General features: G+C 35.2%; 2 protein-coding genes across 3 annotated transcripts; both read left to right on the forward strand.

Moving 5' to 3' along the window:
* Positions 1-699: 699 nt before the first annotated feature.
* On the forward strand, positions 700-9,697 carry ddx61 (DEAD (Asp-Glu-Ala-Asp) box helicase 61). Of its 2 annotated transcripts, none has more exons than XM_051131637.1 (14): positions 700-838; positions 1,569-2,494; positions 2,601-2,664; positions 2,794-2,898; positions 3,156-3,285; positions 4,413-4,559; positions 5,072-5,166; positions 5,264-5,386; positions 5,514-5,642; positions 5,836-5,952; positions 7,621-7,684; positions 7,773-7,874; positions 7,987-8,195; positions 8,467-9,697. In XM_051131637.1, exons 2-13 carry the CDS (start codon positions 2,319-2,321, stop codon positions 8,184-8,186), a joined length of 1,452 nt encoding a protein of 483 aa, XP_050987594.1. In that variant the 5' UTR covers positions 700-838; positions 1,569-2,318; the 3' UTR covers positions 8,187-8,195; positions 8,467-9,697. The 2 variants fall into 2 exon arrangements, with proteins under 2 accessions (XP_050987594.1, XP_050987595.1); XM_051131638.1 differs by having other exon boundaries at positions 7,987-8,172.
* Positions 9,698-11,882: 2,185 nt separating this feature from the next.
* tomm40 (translocase of outer mitochondrial membrane 40 homolog (yeast)) lies at positions 11,883-20,152 on the forward strand. The gene is made up of 10 exons (XM_051131910.1): positions 11,883-11,970; positions 12,523-12,746; positions 12,835-12,902; positions 12,991-13,083; positions 13,954-14,055; positions 16,006-16,111; positions 16,575-16,697; positions 16,800-16,876; positions 16,967-17,069; positions 18,931-20,152. The coding sequence occupies exons 2-10, from the start codon at positions 12,524-12,526 to the stop codon at positions 19,068-19,070; spliced, it is 1,035 nt and encodes a 344-aa protein (XP_050987867.1). The 5' UTR covers positions 11,883-11,970; position 12,523; the 3' UTR covers positions 19,071-20,152.
* The last annotated feature ends 57 nt before the right edge of the window (positions 20,153-20,209 follow it).

Genomic DNA, 20,209 nt, shown 5'->3' on the forward strand with positions numbered 1-20,209 from the left:
ATGTGTGCATTCATGACTAATATGATGTTAAGCACTTTTGAAACAAAAAAGATTTAAACATTTTTCTTTTTGTTATATGAAGGTCACATTAAAACTGTCTTTGAAACTTTATCCGTCTTTATCATTTTTCACTACTTTTCAAATGCTTTTTATGTATAGATATATTTATTTAACCTACCTTTTGTTTTGTTGTATATTAACAATAAAATATTTGCCATTATTTCATATTTTAAACTTTCAAAAACACAAACAACAGTGGTCAACATTTGACCATCAAAAATCATCATCAAAAAACTTGTCCTAAGACAAGAACGGGTATTGTTTTGGTTTTAGGACAACTTTGATGAAAGGTTTTGACTACTGTACTTCATTAGAAAATCTATTATAGTATTCAATAAGAATTATAATTTTTCAAACATCAAATATTTCACCACAACTAAAAATATTGACATGTCAGTGAAGAGCCTGCTTGATCATGTGCTTGAAATATTAAACTTGCGGTGTGTGAAGAAAAAAAGGAAACAGTCGATTATGAAATAGATATTTTTTTTTATTTGGTGTGAAAAGTGTTTTCACAAAAATAGCACACAGGGCCGAAAGAGCCTGCGTAGAAGTACGGAGGTGGATGTGATAAAGGTACCGCCCACCGATTTCAAACTCTGCCATCTGATTGGTCGATTTCGATTCGTGCGTATACGTCCTCCGAGGTCGATTCAGCGCACGGCCATGTTAAATCTCTAGACGGAAGAGACAAAAGCCACAGCAACAAAGAATTTCTCAAGAAACGTTCGAAGAATTAATCAAATCATCGAAGATTCAAATCCTTCACAATTCGGAGGTAACAAATTCGGACATAATTATAGTTGAATTAAGACATTTATCTTTCCCAACGTGCCTAGCGGGTCTCTCTTGCGCTCTTGTTAGCATCTAGCTAAGCTAACCTGTCTTAACAATGTAACCGATGGCAGGTTGAGTTAGCATGCTCTTTAATAGTTTTAAAAATAGTTCACCGGTATCTCACGCCTCAGGGAACACAGTTCACCATGTCCCCAGAAAAATATAATGCGTTGTTTTGTTCCTATTTGATGTTGGAAACTGCCTGCTTGAATTCACGTGTTAAAATCTGAAAGGAGAAAACTTTTGTCGATAAACCACCTTTGTGGTGCTTGTCGGCTAGCTCAGTTAGCTTGGCAAACAACTCATGACGCTCACGCACACTTTCCCCCCTCAGATCTAATCGTTAAACCTTTAGCGAATTAGTGAGTGACCTTAAATCCGCTTCGACTTGTATAGGATGTGTTATTAATCCAAATTATCATATGAATTCCAAGTGCTTCTACACTTTTAATAAGTATTAGAAACTGTTAGCTAAACGTGGGTGCCTTACTAGCTAAATGCACTGAAAGTATTGTTACTGTAAAACGGTACTGTTTTCTGTTTAATCTAATTCAAACACATCTGTTCAAATGCATCTAAAGACAAACTGTGAAACTAAACCTTTACTTGTCAAAAAATAGTTTATGCTTGATTTGATACTTATTTTGTATTGTGTTTTTTATATTTGGCAGGTGTTCCAGAAATTCCTCCACTAAGTGTTCAGGAACTGTGACAAAGTGAGGAAAACGAGACATCGCGAAGCCAAGAGTGGAAACATTTATGGACTCCTGCATTGACTTTCAGTTTGAAAACTCTCAGTTTGGAGTTAAATAGGAGCAAATGACACTGAGCAAAGTTTGAAATTCCTCATGACGAAAAGAATACGGGGATTTTAAGAGCACATTAAGAACCTTTAGCTGAGCCTTGTGCTTTTGAATGTAAATACTTTATACTTTTTTTGATACCAAAAGGGATACAGAAGGTACTACAGGATTTTTGCAATCCAGCTGTTTAAAAAAATTGAAAAAATAAATAAATAAAAGTGAATACTTTGTACATTTTCAGGGATAACTAAAAAAGAGACTTTTGAAAAGCATTAATAGATTTTTTTGCTAACTTGCATTTTTGAAAATCCTTGTGCAAGACTTGAATTTTTACAAGTACCTGTTTGCTAGTTATTTTGTACGTTGGCTCTAGGCTTGTGATATATTTATTCATATAAATATAATTTTCTCCTATTTTTGGGAGAGCTTATTATAAACAATTGTTATACGCCAGGCACTCTTCTTTTTAAGAGGTCTGTACGTACCGGAAACTGTTTACACAAAAGCGCAGTGAGCGTAACAGTAAAACAGTTTAACGAATAGATAAAAAGTAACAAAAAAAAAAAAAAAAAGCAAAAAGATTAATTTGTTTGAAAGTGTTGAGGAAAACATCTGACAATGGCTACAGCAAGAACCGAGATCCCAGCTTCAGTCATGCCAATGAGCAAACAGAATGGACAGTCCAAGCCCATGACCCTCCAGTCAGGATCGCTTGGTTCCTCAACACAGTCAGGAAAAATACCTGTGATGCCCCAGAAAGGAAGCAGTATACCCCAAAGCAGTGGCGGTATTAGGTAATCTTTACTGATTTGGAGTCAGTTCCTTTTGACGTTGATTCCTTGTCAGATAAGCTGTTTATGAGTACAACTGTTTAAAGTCGAATTGAACAATTTCTTCTAGGTTTGGTGATGACTGGAAGAAGTGCCTGCAGCTTCCACCGAAAGACACAAGAGTGAAAACCACAGTAAGTTTTGAAACTTGTTTTCTTAGTAGAGGGTGAATTGGTTGTTGGTGCACTTATCCCTAGTTTTTGATTTCAAACGTCCTTTCTTTTTTTTTTTTTTTTTTTTTTTTTTTTTTTTTTTTTTGACAGGATGTGACTGCAACCAAAGGAAACGAGTTTGAAGATTACTGCCTTAAGAGGGAACTGCTGATGGGCATCTTTGAAATGGGCTGGGAGAAGCCTTCCCCTATCCAGGTAGTCTAATCTATATGCTCGTTTTGAATTATACACATTAATACAAACCAATGTGGTAGATTGGCTTTGTCAGCTGGGCTTATGATAGGGGTGTCCATACTCTGTTCTGGAGGGCCACTGTCCTGCAGATTTCAGGTCTGACTTGCTTCAACACACTGCCTGGAAGTTTTTAGTATGCCTAGTAAGACCTTGATTAGCTGGATCAGGTGTGTTTATGTCTTGAATTTTTTTTCTCTCTTCTCGGTCTTTCTCTGTAGGAGGAGAGTATTCCTATTGTCTTGTCAGGGAGGGACATTCTTGCCCGTGCTAAAAATGGCACAGGTAAAAGCGGAGCCTACCTCATCCCCCTCTTGGAAAGGATTGATCTGAAGAAGGACTATGTTCAAGGTTGGAATATATTATGAAATGCAATAAGTTATTTAGAATGCATTAATTCTATTGTTTAAACATTTGGGGTTTGTAAGATTTTGTTGCGTTTCTATAAGACGTCTCTTGCTTACCAAAGGATTTTTATTAAAAATACAGAAAAAAATTGTATATTTTGAAACTTTACATTCCAATGTAATTTATTCCAGTGAGGGGAAAGTTGACTTTTTAGCAGCCATTACTCTAGTGTTTAGTGTCACATGATCATTCACCAGTCATTTGAATATGATTTTTTTATTTTATTTTTTTTTTTATTTTTAGGATTGTTTCAAAAATACAGAAAAACGTGGTGCTATGAAATATTATTATGATGATTATTGTTGACCAAAGCTGAATTTTTAGCATCATTACTCCAGTCTTCAGTTTCACTTGATCATTCAGAAATCATTTGCTTATTTATTATCAATGTTGGAAACACTCATGTTGCTTATTTATTTATTTATTTATTTATTTATTTATTTATTTATTTGGAAGCTGTGATATTTTATTTATTTATTTATTTATTTATTTATTTATTTATTTATTTATTTATTTTTGATTTTGTTTTTTTTTTTTTTTTTTTTAAAGTATTAATTTCTAAAGAATTTTTATTCAGCAAGGATGTGTTAAACTGATAATTGTTTAGAAAAGATTTATATTTCGAATAAATGCTGTTCTTAACTTAATTTTTCAAAGAATCCTGAAAAAAGAATCATAGGTTCCAAATAAAAAAAAACATTTGGCTGCACAACTGTTGCCAACACAGATAATTCTAATAATGAAAAACTCAGCATATTAGAGTGATTTCTGAAGGTTCATGTGACCCTGAAGACTGGAAAATTCAGCTTTGCATCACAGAAATAAATTATATTACAAAGTATATTAAAATAGAAACCTTTTTTTTTTTTTCTGTATTTTAATCAAATAATTTTAGCCTTGATGAGCATAAGAGACTTCTTTTAAAAAAACAAAACAAAAAAAAAACATAAGACTTAGTGATCCCAAATGTTTAAACAGCAGTGTGTATATATTGGTGACCCCAAGCTTTTGAATATTAGTTTGTATAAATTGATTAACTTTTAGTATTTTTCTCCCCAACTTTATTTTAGCCATAGTGTTGGTACCAACTCGTGAGTTGGCTCTTCAGGTGAGCCAGATAAGTATCAACATGAGCAAGCACCTTGGTGGCGTCAAGGTTATGGCTACAACAGGGGGCACTAACCTGAGGGATGACATCATGCGTCTTGATGAGACTGGTAATTGGAGTTCTGTACCATCTTTAAGAGTTTCTTAAGCTCGAAAAAGCCAGCAGTGATTTCAAAACTAAATCTAGGTGATGCTTTTATAGTAAAACACACCTTTTCAGTAACCCTTACAATTACAGGCAATCATATTGTTTAAGTACTTGTGTAAATTCTTCAGTGAGAGCTTTGACCAGTAAATTTGCCTAAAGGTGATGTTTCACAAGTTTCTTTCTCGGGATGTCACACCTACTCACTTTTTTTTCTAAAGTCTTGCCCTGTTGCCAGACCACAGTCATTTGAGCAGTTCTTAAATTATGCTTCCTTGTTCCTCAGATCAATGATACTAGATGAGATTCATAACTATAATCCACACTTCATTACAATGGGTTCAGGATTTAACATATAGGACAGGTCATCTTGACAGCTGAATTTAAATATTTTAAAGAAATTAGAAGTTAAATGTACTTGATGAATGCAGTCCCCTCTGCTCCTACTGTTAACCTTTATGTATGTCTTCTCTGTAGTACATGTTATAATAGCTACCCCAGGAAGGATCCTGGACTTGATAAAGAAAGGTGTGGCCAAGGTTGACAGAGCTCAGATGGTTGTGATGGATGAGGTGAGGAAAAATAATGCAAAGAAGTTGGTTTCCAATGAAGCATGTTCTCTAAGAATGCTTAAATTGAAGTTCATGGTATTTGATTCTTTCCTTACAGGCTGATAAGTTGCTTTCTCAAGACTTTGTGGTGCTCATTGAGGACATCATCAGCTTCCTGCCCAAAAACCGCCAGATTCTGCTTTATTCTGCCACTTTCCCCATCAGTGTGCAGAAGTTTATGGTGAGAGATCTGTTTGTTGTAATAACTCCTTGGTTTTTACTCATCAGTCTAGTCTTACTATATCCAGGATTATTTCTTATATGTAGATGTCTTGTTTAATCATGCTAATGACTCTCTCGTTGTGTAGACCAAACACCTTCAGAAGCCATATGAAATCAATCTGATGGATGAGCTGACACTGAAAGGCATCACTCAGTACTATGCTTATGTGACAGAAAGACAGAAAGTCCACTGTCTCAACACACTGTTCTCTAGGGTAAGCCACCATGCTCTAAATTTGACTGGTGTTTTGCAAGTTCTTCATTTCTAGTATTCTTTGACATACTACAGTTGAGTAACTGTGCTGTCTTAATGTCTTTCTGTACTACAAGTCCACACCTTCTGAAAAAATAATCACTTCATTGCCTCTCCTTTTATTTATATTCATTTTATATCTTTTTCTTTCCTAGCTCCAAATCAACCAGTCAATCATCTTCTGCAACTCCACCCAAAGGGTGGAACTCCTTGCCAAGAAGATCACGCAACTTGGCTATTCCTGCTTTTACATCCATGCCAAGATGATGCAGGTCAGATTTTTTTTTTTTTTTTTTTTTTTTCCCCCAAGCGGAAGTACAGAAGGATTTTTGTAATAGAAAGTACTGTTCAATTCAGAAAGGAGGCTTTAAACTGATCCAAAAAACACAGTAAAGACATTTATAATGTTTCAGAAGATTATCTAACACTCTTTTTAGTAGTGTTGTACTAGGTCTAAATCAAGTTCACACTGGTGTTTCAGGAAGCCAAACAAATTAGAATATAATAATAATAATAACAACAATGACAGTAATAACCACTTATTGTAAAACAACTGCACTGTAAAACAAATGAAAATGAATATTTAATGGGTATTATTTTTGGTTTATACTACAGTAGGGAAATTACAGTACTTTACTAATTTCTACACTTGAAAAAGATATTTAGAATTTAGACTGCAGTAATGTTACCCATTTAAACCACTAGCTGTCAGCAGTTCATACTGAACTTTTAAAGGAGTTCACTTCCAGAACCATTTTCATCTCCATATAATGTACTTCAATGGTGTCCCCAAGTTTGAACTCTCCCCCCCCAACCCCCACTTCAAGACAGTTAGGGTAGGCCAAAAAACTCCCATCTCATTTTCTTCCCCAACTTCAAAATTGTGCTACATAGCTGCAGAAGTGCCGACCCAGTTTACAAAGTGAACGTTTAAAGAAGATCAAACGTCCTTTACAAAAAAAGGTAAAACAAGTTTTTGAAGTTGAAGAGCATGGGAGTTTTTCAACCTACGCGAACTGTTTTGACCCGGATTACACAGACTGCACATTGCAGAGATGAAACAAGACTAGCATTTGAGGTTAAAAAGTATATAAATTGTCAATTTGTTTCAAAAATGACTGATCGTTTCTCTAGATAAGACTCTCTTTCTTGGCTGAGATCATTTAGAGCCCTTTTGAAGCTGCATTTAAACTGCATTTTGGAGGTTCAAACTTGGGGACACCATTGAAGTCCATTATATCTAGATAATTCCTGAAACGTTTTCCTCAAGAAACATAATCTCTTATCGACTGAAGAAAATAATACAAGAACATTTTAGATGATAACGTGAGTAAATTATCTGTAAATTTTTATTCTGGAAGTGAGCTACTCCTTTAAGCTTTTATTTTGATGGGAAAACTCCAGCTTCAATTAAAACAGGTGTACAAAAACTCACTACAAATCTAGTGAAATGCTTTAATCATCTGCCACGAATATAAAGGTTAACTGGTGGCCATTGCATTCCCAAGCGGGTGCTAAATTCAGAGCAAATGCAATAAATTTATTTGCTGTATTGATTCAGTGTGAACTGGTCCTTTGTGAAGTGCGGGAAACACTGGATCATGAGCTGATGGCCTGAATGATGTGCGCAAAGAGACTTAATGAAGGAATTAAGCCCTATTGTGTTTCAGTTTTAGTTTATTTGACAGATACTGTGTCAAAGCATAATGGCTGAAAACAACTTTGAAGACCTTAGAATAAGAAGTTTAAAAAAACTACAACTTCGGCACGTTTTATATCATCAGATGACCACGATAATATCAAGACCGTTTTGCTATTGTGATATCACAATATTAATAATGTCCTTACATTCCTAGTTTTTACTTTGTTTTTGGTGAATGCTGCTTTGGTGTGCATGCTGTGATTTTTGTTTTTCTAAATTATTTTTTATATTATCACAGGAATACAGAAATCGTGTGTTCCACGACTTCAGAAATGGACTGTGTAGGAATCTGGTCTGCACAGGTATGGATAGCATAGAACTCTTGCTGTTTTCTGGGGATTTCCCCAAAATGTTTCTGAAACTGTTTTAATGGGATCTTTCCTCTCATAGATCTTTTCACAAGAGGAATTGACATCCAGGCTGTCAATGTTGTCATCAACTTTGACTTCCCCAAAAATGCAGAAACATATCTGCACCGCATTGGTCGATCAGGTAACCATCAGCTCAGGCTTTTTCTGTTCATTATTTGTGTGGTTTTGTTTTTTGTTTTTTTTATTGTAAGTTTTAATTGTTGTTATACATTCATTGTTTTCTATGTTCTCAGGTAGGTACGGTCACCTGGGTCTGGCCATTAACCTGATCACCTCAGAAGACCGTTTCAACCTAAAGGGCATTGAAGACCAGCTGATGACTGACATAAAGCCCATACCCAGCAGCATTGACAAGAGCCTGTATGTGGCGGAGTTTCACTCCCTGAACCCTGATGAAGAGGAGGCTGCTCACAAAGCAGGCGAGCTTAATTAACCCTTACTGGTAAGAAGGCCATGTCCTAAACCAGTGGTTCCCAACCATGTTCCTGTAGGCCTCCCAACGCTGCACAATTTGCATCTCTCCTTTGTCTGACACACCCATTCACTAATGAGCTGATGATCTGAATCGGGTATGTTTGATTAGGGAGACATGGAAAACGTTGTTTTAAAAACATGGGAACCACTGTCCTAAATGACCTGATCTGAAGCACTTCAACTTGTTCTTTTGTATAGACATGACTAAATTCAGTTGGATATGTATCCTTTTCTTTCAGGAGAATAAAGGGACCAATGCTTGGCATTCTGCACAATTTCTACTGAAGACAGACGCAAAGATGACTCGTTTTGTTCTGTTTTGTTTGTTGTAGTTTATTTTCTCACCAAATGCTTCAAGGGTCTAGAACTGCCATGGTTAAATGTGATCAGCTGCCACAAGATTAGGGGCCAGTATAAAGTCATTAGGCTTGTTGTTCTCAATGGACTCACTGAGGCAGCTTACCCCTTTTCCATTTGGAGCACAATAAGCCACTGTTCTTTAGACCCAGAGCACTGGCAAAGACCATTCACCGTCCATAACTGCTGTTCATGAGGATTTTTGTTCCCCCTTTTATTTACCAGAACAATGAAATAGAAAATACTGGCAGAAGAGGGTGCCAAAAACAAACACCCAGGCTTTACTAAGAGTACATTTAGCTCTATCCATCACCTAATGTGGAAGGTTTTTGTGCGTCATCTTTTGAATAAGTTTAACTCGGAGCTTTACAGTTGATCAGGGAAAACCAGGGAGGAAGTTAACACATTTATGATGGTCTTCTGTTGGTTGTTTACAGCCTTGTATGTGTATATACGTCATCTTGGAGAGAGGCTTGTGCTTTCGTTCTTTTGACTCACCACCATGTCTTTCCCAAAAGTTTATGGAAAACATTCAGTCACTTTTTTTAAGTCATCGTCATGCTCATTTCGGCCGTCTCTGTTTCTCTAAGTGCCTTACTCTATTATATGCTTCCTCTAGATAGGAGGGAGCACTATAGGTGCATGGTGCAAAAAAAAAAAACTCTGCTTTGGTCAGGATTGTCAGTGGAAGTTGTTACCTGCTAGATTTAGACTTCTAATACCTCAAACCCATAAATCGCTTATTCCCTATTTGACCCACCAGTTTGTTGGTAGTGAACAGTACCTACCTCAGCATTGGCTGGGTGAGCAATAGATTTGCTTGTGTCCAACAACCAGGTACCCCAGCTTAGATGTTTTGTGAGGTCAGACTTCAATTTAAGCATTTCAGCCTGCATTTTTAAAGACTGAGGGACAGTGTGGGTTGTTCAATACACTCTCCTTTTATTTCCCTCACCTGTTGAAACATACAGTAAGGGTTTTTGTTAAAACAATTAGTCATTTATCCAATTCAGTCTTTCCCCTGGTGGTGTCTAATGCACAGAAACAGAAAAGAGTAATGTCTTTTACAACATATCAGCACAAATGCTGTGATGAAATGGCAGCTGTAATAAAGTTTGTAGCTCTCGAAGTGTAAACTTTTGTGTCCCCTGTTGTATGTGTTGAATTGTGCTCTCTTGGACATGTGTTAAGTAGAAGCTGTATGTTTTACTGCGAGGATTCATGGGAGAATGGCCAAAGCTTTTTGCTCCAAATGTTAATGCCAGCCTATCCTGTCCCTTCTCTTTTAAGCAAAATAAAGTCCAGCATATTCTCCAAATGTTTGTTTTCTCTTCCAAGTACCTTGAAGTCAAGGAACCTAACATTGTCACTCTAGTGCTTTATTTGGAATTGATCCAGAGTAGTTAAATTTACATACTTTTAGTTCCATACATGTATTTTTAACCTTTTAAGTAGCTATTTTCTGTTTTGTACCTTGAATCTTACCACCACCAGATAAATTTAGCTTAAGTGGCGACGTTAATGTCAGTGTTTCTTCTCAATCTACAATCTCTATATTTAAAAAAAAAAAAAAAAAAAATATATATATATATATAAGAAATATATAAATATATATATATATATATATAAAAACTATACAGGTTTTCACACTAGCATTTTCCTAATTAACATTAAATGTTTAGAAACTCCATTCTATTTTGTATGTACAAAATGACAAAGGCCAAATAACTCAACCCATATGATACTGAGCAAGACAAAAGGGCAAGTTTCAGAGAAGTTACAACAGAGCTGCCACTTACAGCATAAATTACTGTGGAGCTTTTTGGCTGAAATGGAAGAAACTCTCTTGACATCAATCTCTTAAGCACTTTAGCCTCTTTGGGAGGCTAAAGTGGTTAAAAGAAAGCCACTTCTAAGAAAGATTAATATTACCTCTTGCTTGAGGCTATGTAACAATCTGCGATTCTCAGATAAAAATTTCGTGGTTTGGTAAAAGAAAAAAAGTTTTTAGAAATCTTGTTTGCATTATAGGCAAAGCTTTGGCTTTCCTGTAAGATATACAAGTCATTTATTATAGATAAATTTATGGTTTATGGTTAAAATATTTGAATTAGTGCTGTTAAATAGATTAATTGCATCCCAAATAAAAATGTGTTTACATAATATATGTGCATATATTAAAAAAAAAAAATGTGTGTATATATATACACACACAAGTATATATTTAAGAAATAAATTTAATATATATTTTAGTGCTGTCAAACTATTTATCACAATCGCATCCAAAATAAACGTTTTTGTTTACATAATATATGTGTGTAGTGTAAATTCTGTGTATATATAGATACACACACACATGCATGTGTGTGTGTGTGTGTGTATATATATATATATATATATATAAATTGTTTATATATCAAAAATATGTCAGTTATATTAATTTAAATATATACATGTAAATATTTTCAAAATATATTCTGTGTGTGTGTATATGTATATATATATATATATATATATATATATATATATACATACATAATACATATACATAGTATACACACATTATGCAAACAAAAACTTTTGACACCACTATATAACTCATTTATAAATGTGTGAATGCTTATATACATGTAATATTTCTTAAATATATACATGTACCTTTGTGTATTTATATATATATATATATTACATATGCACAGCACACGCACATAAGTAAACAAACTTTTATTTTGGATACAGTTGATCGCGATTAATCGATTTGAATATAAAATGAATATATTATTTCATATTTCTCATAATGCTGCATTAACTGGAATTAAATTATTTTTTAAAAAATCAGCTAGTTCACATTGTTCGTTTTCATTTAGTTTAACTTGCTCTACCAAGACACTAAAATTGATACAAACTATACAGACAAACTAACGAAAAGTAATAAAATGATAAAAGCACAAACACATGAAAATAAATAAATATGAATAAAAACTATGTCTCAGTGATACTAAAATAATACTTTACTATTAAACTCAGTTATTTTGTTTTTAAAAACTACTGTTTTGTCACCATCCTTTCGTCTGTTTTTAATTGCTGTATTAAGGCAACAACGAAAACATGCATGAATAAAAAACAAATGCAAATGCACTGCTCATACCCTTGAAAAGTAACTTTGGAGGAGTGGAGAATATACGTCACGAGCTGTCGTATTTCCTTCCCCGATGACCTCAGGAGGACGCCATACGCAGTATCCAATCATCAGGCAGTTTTGGTGTCTTTTGTCCAATCATCTATTAGTACAGCCGGAATGGGCGGGCCAAGACGTCAGTTACGTAGGTTGTCCCTTACATCCTACCGGCGCCTCTCAGCCGTTTAACTGGACTGCATTGCTAAACGTGAGTATAGCACGAGGCCTGCAAATAGTTATATAAATTGTATTCATACGTCTGCTATTAATTAGTCCGCCGTATATTGATAGAAACGACTGTCTAGCTAGTGTATAATACAGCCTACTTCTCGCGTCTCGCTTAGATATGTGCCATTCTTTCTTTCACATCACAGCATGCTAGCTAGTTAGCTAGCATTAACCTTAGCTTACCTGCTATTTAGCCAATGAGGCGTGAATGAAGCTCCACATGCTAGTGCATTACTTTTCTCTAAGGGGCTAGATTCTAGTTGTTACTGTGCGCACATAATTGGCTTTCGTGCCAGGAGAGTTGCAGCTAAACTAGTTGTCAACTGTCTAAATCCGGAGGGATCAAGGTTTTCATTTGGTTTTGACAGTTGGCAGTTGTTGGAACCAGATACATGTTGTTTACTGCCAGTCTTTCTCTGACTTAAGTAACGTGACCTTTTGACCTATGGTTGATGTCAGTGGAAACTAATGATGACATCTAATGTTATTTCAGTGTTGCTGTAGTGTTGTGTTGTGTTTTTTATTTTTTCAGCATGGGCAGTGTGTTGGCTGCCAGCTCCCCAAACCCACCCCCAGCCTCAGGGGGTGGCAGTGCCCCAGGGGGCGCAGGTCTAGTGACGGTACCCCCAGGTTTCACCATGCCCCCAGTGTCTGCAGTCCCACCCTCCTCAGGCACACCGGGGCAGCCTGGGACAGACGCAGAGGCCTCTCTCCAGAACCCGGGCACGTTTGAGGAGTGTCATCGCAAATGCAAAGGTTTGCCTTAGACTAATTTTCTGACATGCCTTTTGTGGTTTCATAATCTATATTCTGTCCACTTACAGTCTTTTTGTCTGCTTCTCAGAGGTCTTCCCTGTGCAGATGGAGGGGGTACGATTGGTTGTCAACAAAGGCTTGAGTAATCACTTCCAGGTCAGTTATCACACAATTATATTTTACTGCAAAGACGTGAAATATCACAGGGCGAAAATATATATGACATTTTCATTTGGTTCCGCAGGTTAGTCACACAATTACTCTAAGCACCTTGGGGGACTCGGGTTACAGATTCGGAGCCACGTACGTGGGCAGCAAGCAAACAGGACCCGCAGAGGTGAGTGTCTTAGTTGCTTTTTAACTAATTAGTGTTTTTTGTCAGCTTGCTGTATAGTGAACAGAATATATAAAAATACAAACTTAAAATATTAGTGGGTTAGTTCACCCAAAAATGTAATTCTGTCATTAAATACTCTCCCTCATGTCATTCCAAAACTGTAAGACCTTTGTTCATCTTCGGAACACAGATTAAGATATTTTTGATGTATGTACATCGAAGACTGACGTGGAAGAGAAGAAATTTTTAAACAAAGGTCTTACAGGTTTAAAACAGCATGAGGGTGAGTAATTAAAGACAGAATTTTCATTTTGGGGTGAACTATCCCTTTAATAAAAACTATAATAGTATCTCAATGATTCTGTAAAAGACAGAATAATAAAATATATTTTTTTAAACTGTCAAAATATTAATAAAAACTAAAAACAGTATTGCAATTATACTAAAATAACCTTCTCTGTTTTTAGTTGATAATATTCTTTTTTATGAAATTTTAACTCATAGGATCACTGTTATTTAATAATTAAAAAAAAAAAAAAAGAAAATGGCAATCTGAATGGCAGTTAGTAAAAACAGTCCTATGACACCCATAGATATGTACACAGTGACACCACTCATACCCTTAAATTATTTATTTATTTTTTGTAAATAAATACAAAATATTAATAAAATGTTTAATAGTATCTCAATGCAACTATTTTAAAACACTAATAACTTGAAGTTGTATTTTTCCTTTGAAGCCTTTTTCTGTTAACTTGCTATATCAATATTCTTTCAAAATGAAATGCTGAGTAGAATGTGATGTTAACGCCTCTCTCTCTCTCTCTCTCTCTCTCTCTTCTTTTTTTTTAAAAAATCTGTCCCACTCAGTCTTTCCCAGTCATGGTAGGTGACATGGACAACACAGGCAGTCTAAACGCACAAGTCATCCATCAGCTTACCAACCGGATTCGCTCTAAAGTGGCAATGCAGGTATGCATGACTTTCACGACTAGACTTACACATGGCATAGTTTTTTGTAGGGCTGAGAAAATAAATCAATGCATTGTGAATCGAGAAATGATTCTGCAACAGTTTCCGAATCCTTTGTGATTCTCTCTCAAATCAATTCTGAGCTTAGTTTTGAACAGCAGATGGCACTGCATGCTTTAGAAACAGCTGTACTCTGTTTGCTTCCAATTCCTTACACACTCGAACCAAAAATAATCATTCATAAAGTTCAAAAAGGTTAACACAAATTACAAGGGTGGGCTGTGTTTATGTTAATCTCACGTCATAAAAGCATTCTGAGCCGAGGTGCACTTAAATGACTACTCCAAATGCACAAATGTGACCCTGGACCACAAAACCAGTCATAAGGGTCCATTTTTCCAAATTGAGATTTATACATCATTTGAAAGCTTTCCATTGATGTATGGTTTGCTATGATAGAACAATATTTGGCCGACATACAACTATTTGAAAATCTGGAATCTGAGGGTGCAAAAAATCAAAATATTGAGAAAATCACCTTTAAAGTTGTCCAAATAAAGTTCTTAACAATGTATATTACTTGTATATTACTAAGTTTTGATATATTTACAGAAGGAATTTTACAAAATGTCTTCATGGAACATGATCTTTACTTAATATCCTAATGATTTTTGGCATAAAACAGAAATTGATAATTTTGACCCATACAATGTTTTTTTTCTCTATTGCTACAAATATACCCCAGCGACTTACGACTGGTTTTGGGGTCCAGGGTCACAAATGCTCTTCTTCGTGAGCATTTGAGTGTGTGGTAAAAAAAAAACTAGCTCAGAGCACCATCTGCTTTTAAAAACTAATTACAGAATCCATTCAAGAGAGAATCGCAATGCATTTGAAAAATCTCAGAATTGACCCACAAATCACAATGCATCAATTTATCATCACAGTTCTATTTTTTTGCGTGTCACAGGCATATTGTGCAGTGGCTGTAAGATATATCAGTTATGTGCTAAACTGGTGTCTCTTGTATTGTGAGCAAAATCTTTTCTGAAAAAAAAAAATAAAAAATTGGTGAGAAGAATCGAATCCAGTGTTTCCCACAGACTTACACTCTGTGTGTGGTGGGACATCCTCTGGGGGATATCCACATCGGTTCACATTTACAATTCTGCGTTGTTGCTGCATAAACCATCAGTCGATTTTCACGTTGGTCTGAATGAAAATTCAAATTCATTCTTTGCCACTAGTTGCCACTTTTAGAGTGCCAGAAATAGCGGTTCACAAACACTACTTTATCAGGCTTTACAGGCAAGATGAAATGAAATAGATTTTCTGAAGACAGTCGGTTTGCTTCAGATGTACACTAATATAAGAACACCCGCGCCGTGTTTTGATTTTGAAACATGCGGGGCTCATGTTTATTTAACAAATTCAATGCCTTTTGAATCTATTTGTTGCAGTCGGTTTTGATATTGTGGTGGGCTGGCAAAATAAATCAATGTATGGGAAATACTGGAATCCTTTCATGAGCTTTAACCTTTTAACTGCAACCTGCGAACTGCGAAGTTTACTTCACTATATTACAAATAAATCCTAATCTAATCACGACAAACTATCGACAAACTATCGTTGAAAAGGTCTAAGACCCCTAAGTAGATATTTTACCACTGCTTTTTGTTACAAATTTTGTAGGAACAGTAATAGATTAATTTATGACAAGAGTGCACCTCAAATCTCAAATCTGCATCATAACAGGAGTTCTGACCTTATTTTGGGAAAAAGTCTATTTTTGTGGGGGTGAGAGTAAAAGGGTTAAATGTAGATCCCAATCACATGCTCTAATGCTTTTTAAAATTGCAGCTTTGTCCAGAAATCTGATGCTGTGGCAAATGAGGTGCAATGCTGCGTAATGTGCTGTTATTAATTGCCTGAATAAATGATGTGTTACAGACGCAGCAACACAAGTTTGTAAACTGGCAGTGTGATGCCGAATACCGTGGCGAAGACTTCACAGCTGCTGTTACCCTTGGGAACCCAGATGTTCTCGTTGGATCTGGTAACATACCTTGCTGTTGCTGCCCATGTTCCAAAAATATTATAGAAGATGTTATTTATATGTTTGGAGTCGGTAAGATTTTTGTAATGTTTTCTCCTAAGCTCACCATGACTGCAATTACTTGATCAGAAATGCAGTAAAAACAGTAATATTGAGAATTTTTTAATATGTTTTAAAGTGTAATTTGGTCAAAGCTTCAGTCTTTAGTGTCACATGATTCTTCAGAAATTATTCTAGTATGTTGATTTGGTGCTTAAGAAACATTTCATTTCATATCATTATCGTTTTTTTTTTTTTTTTGTGGGAATCTTGATACATTTGTTTTCCAAAAATATCTTACTGACCCCAAACTTTTTAATTTTTTTTTTTATAAGGAATAGACAGAAATATGAATTATTATATATAATAATCTCTCATCTGTAGGAGCTTACATTCACATTCACACTCACATTTGCTCCGTTAGGAATCCTCGTGGCGCACTACCTCCAGTCCTTGACTCCCGCTTTAGTATTGGGTGGTGAACTGGTCTATCACAGGAGGCCAGGAGAAGAGGGAACAGTTACATCATTTGTTGGCAGATACACAGGTGGTCATTTGCAGATTGTTCTTTGTCGCATTTATTCAAGGTTTGGCAGAAATCATAATTTGAGTGAATATACTGATTGGACCTGTATGTTTTCATCCTCAGGTAGTAACTACGTCGCCACGTTGACTGTTGGAGGAGCTGGTGCACATGCGTCATATTACCACAAAGCCAATGACCAGGTACTTCATACAGTAATGACAGATTTGTTGCTCAAGATGAGACCCTTGGTCTGTTAAACTCACTCCTTTGAATTTGAACACCTCCCACAGCTCCAGATTGGGGTGGAGTTTGAGGCCAGCACACGGATGCAGGACACAAGTGTGTCGTTTGGTTATCAGTTGGATGTACCTAAAGCAAATCTGCTTTTTAAAGGTATTAAAGGACTTTTTTTTTCTTGAACTGTTTGCATTCAAAACAAGTTGAGATTGATTTTGATTTACTTGCATACTTTCATAGAGGGCCGCTGATTAAAAAAAAAAATTTGACCCATCCCTTTTTGCATAAAGGCGAAGACTCAACTCTATGTATGTTCTGCAAGACCCCCCTTTCCATTAAACATATTTTATTATATCTCGTATGGTGGCTGGGAGAGCTTAATGCACTGCAACTCAAAACACAACCAAATACAGAAAAGCACTCCAAGCAGCACAGACTGCAGTGGAAATGTTTCAAGGGGATCGACCCCAACAAAAATTATTTTAGTAGGTTTTATTTTAGTATAGAATTATAGATTGTTTTTTTTGTTTGTTTTTTTTAACCATTTGTATAACCACAGTTTGACAAATTGTTAAACTGTGGTTTGTGTAGCAAAACCATGGTTAATTTCTGGTTACCATGGTTTAACTATAGTAACCTTTTTTTGTTGTTGTTGTTTTATAGTAAAACATATGTTTAATTATCGTAAGGGAAGTTGTGAAAGAAAGTTTTTATGAAGTACATTCACATTTATTATTTTTTTTTTTTTTATTTAAAAAATCTTGTATAATTTTAACTGCTTGTTTGTTAACTTTTATTTGGTTTTTATTTTGTATTTGTAACTTTGTAACTCAAAAAAAATACTATTGTAATTTTCACTGTAAAATATAAAATATTATTTAAGAAAAATGTTATTTATTATTAATATTAAGAGTATGATTATTACTAAATAAAATATAAACATTACTAAATAAAAACACGTATTACTAACTCTTCACTGAAAAATACAAAAAAATTAAGTATTCAAGAAAAATATATAATGATTGTATTTTACATTTAAACTATAAAATTATAAAACAGTCTTCAGTGTGACATGATCCTTCAGAAATCATTCTGAAATGCTGATTTATTATCAGTGTTGGAAACAGTTGTGCTTGTGTTAGGATTCTTTGATGAAAGTTTAAAAAACAGCATTTTTTAAAATATAAATCTTTTCTAACAATGTAAGTCTTTACTATAATTTATCAATGTAACACATCCTTGCTAAGTATTAATGTCTGAACGAGTAAAAAGAACGAATGAACAAAAGAACGAACGAATGAAAGACAATAAACGATGAAAGAACGAACAAATGAAAGCACTAGTGAAAGAATGTACGACTGAAAGAAAGAGCGAGCAAAAGATTGAAAGAAAGAAAGGATGAGTGAACGAACAAAAGAATGAACAAACAAAAGCATGAATAAAAGAGAGAATGAACGAACGAAAAAAAACAAACGAAAGAAAGAAAGAGAATGAAAGAACAAAAGAAAAAATGTACTGACCCTAAACCAGACCAGTAGTGTATATTGTTACAAGTTGTTTTTTGTTTTTTTTTTTAAATGGAAGCTGTTCTTTTTAGCGTTTTATTCATCAAAGGATCCTAAAATGTATTAATCAGCACAACTGTTTACAACATTGATGATAAATCAGCATATTAGAATGATTTCTGAAGGATCATGTGACAGTGAAGACTGAAGTAATGATGCTGAAAATTCAGCTTTGCATCACAGGAATAAATTAAATTTGAAAGTAAATTCAAATAGAAAACCACTGTTTTAAATTGCAGTAATATTTCACAATATTACTTTTTCTTTCGCTGAATTATAAACAAACAAATGCAGCCTTGTTAAGCAGCGTATTTATTTTATTGAATTGCAGCCTTTGCCATTCAGTAATCACAATAAGCCGTATCGTGATTTCGATTTTATTTTAACTTGCTTTCGAGCTTGTTCAAATTTGGTTCAAATGCTGAATTCTCTGTCCTCTTGTTGTTTTCCAGGTTCTTTAGATAGCAACTGGGTGGTGGGAGCGACGCTGGAAAAGAAGCTGATACCCCTTCCTCTTTCATTAGCTTTAGGCGCCTTCCTTAACCACCGCAAAAACAAGTTTCAGTGTGGCTTCGGCGTCACCATCGGATAGAACGGCCGTGGCGATTTAAGAATCTCAACAGATACAACCCTCCACCACGCTTGGACCGGTGCAAAGAGACATGGGGACATGGACCAACACTGAAACGGACTCAGAGACTCCCAGTATTAAGTGTGTTGAACCTTCACATGGACGGACCAGGACAAAGAGCTCGCAGGACTGTCCAGCAGAGCTCTCATCAATCAACGTTCAGTTACCTGATAAACAGACAGTCACGCAAGGTTTGTTTTTAAATGCACATCATGTGAAAGAAGCATGTCTGGTATGCGTAACATTACAGGTGTTTTACAATATGATTCATTCAGATTCAGTCAGAAAATGTGGACATGCCTTCGCTTGTTTTTCTGTTTGAGACAAAATTATGTTTTCTGTTTTCATAAGACGGTTTTCTTAAGGGCAAAAGACTTACGCCGTCTTCATTTTTGATCAATGAACAAAAAGAACTCGTTTTGGTTTATGTAAATGTGGTCAGGCGATGTGAGTGTGTTTTCTTTTTTTATTTGTTCATGTAAAAATGATAATGATTTCATCTTTAACAATTCACTTCAATTATGAAATGCTGTTTATGTCAAAATTATGAAAATGCATGGGAAGCTCTGGGTTTAGGTAATGGGTTAAGTCAATGCCTGTGTCCCTTTGTCTCATATAACTATAGTCACACAGAACCGTCTGAGACTTTTGATCATGAGGTCCTTTTCCTGTATTTGTCTGTTAGGGTCTTAGGACCAAATTCGGATGCCGGTTTCATATTGACCGGGCGTAACCAATCAGACTGTCCTTTTTATGTGTCTCGACATGAAATGCATCACTGATTTTCCACATGGAAGAATTTCCAAAGTTTGTATTGTTTTAATTAGTTGTTGTACACAATTAAAAGTTTTTGGGGCAGTCAAGGGGTTGGTGCAGATACTGTAATAAACCTGTACAATTTAAGCTGGTTTTAATGCCCATGTCTCATGCTGATTTCATGTCTTTGTGACATGGTGGAGTACTATAAAACAGGCTTTTGGCCTGATTCTAATGGATTATTTTACAGTGCAATTATGTTGAATAAACATTTGGTTGTGAATTGAGTTTTGAAACGAAGCTGGTTTTTATTGTCATTGCTGGAGGTAAACAAAGTCTTACTC

The sequence above is a fragment of the Labeo rohita genome, chromosome 16 (genome assembly GCF_022985175.1).
Source record: "Labeo rohita strain BAU-BD-2019 chromosome 16, IGBB_LRoh.1.0, whole genome shotgun sequence".
NCBI classification, from domain to species: domain Eukaryota; kingdom Metazoa; phylum Chordata; class Actinopteri; order Cypriniformes; family Cyprinidae; genus Labeo; species Labeo rohita.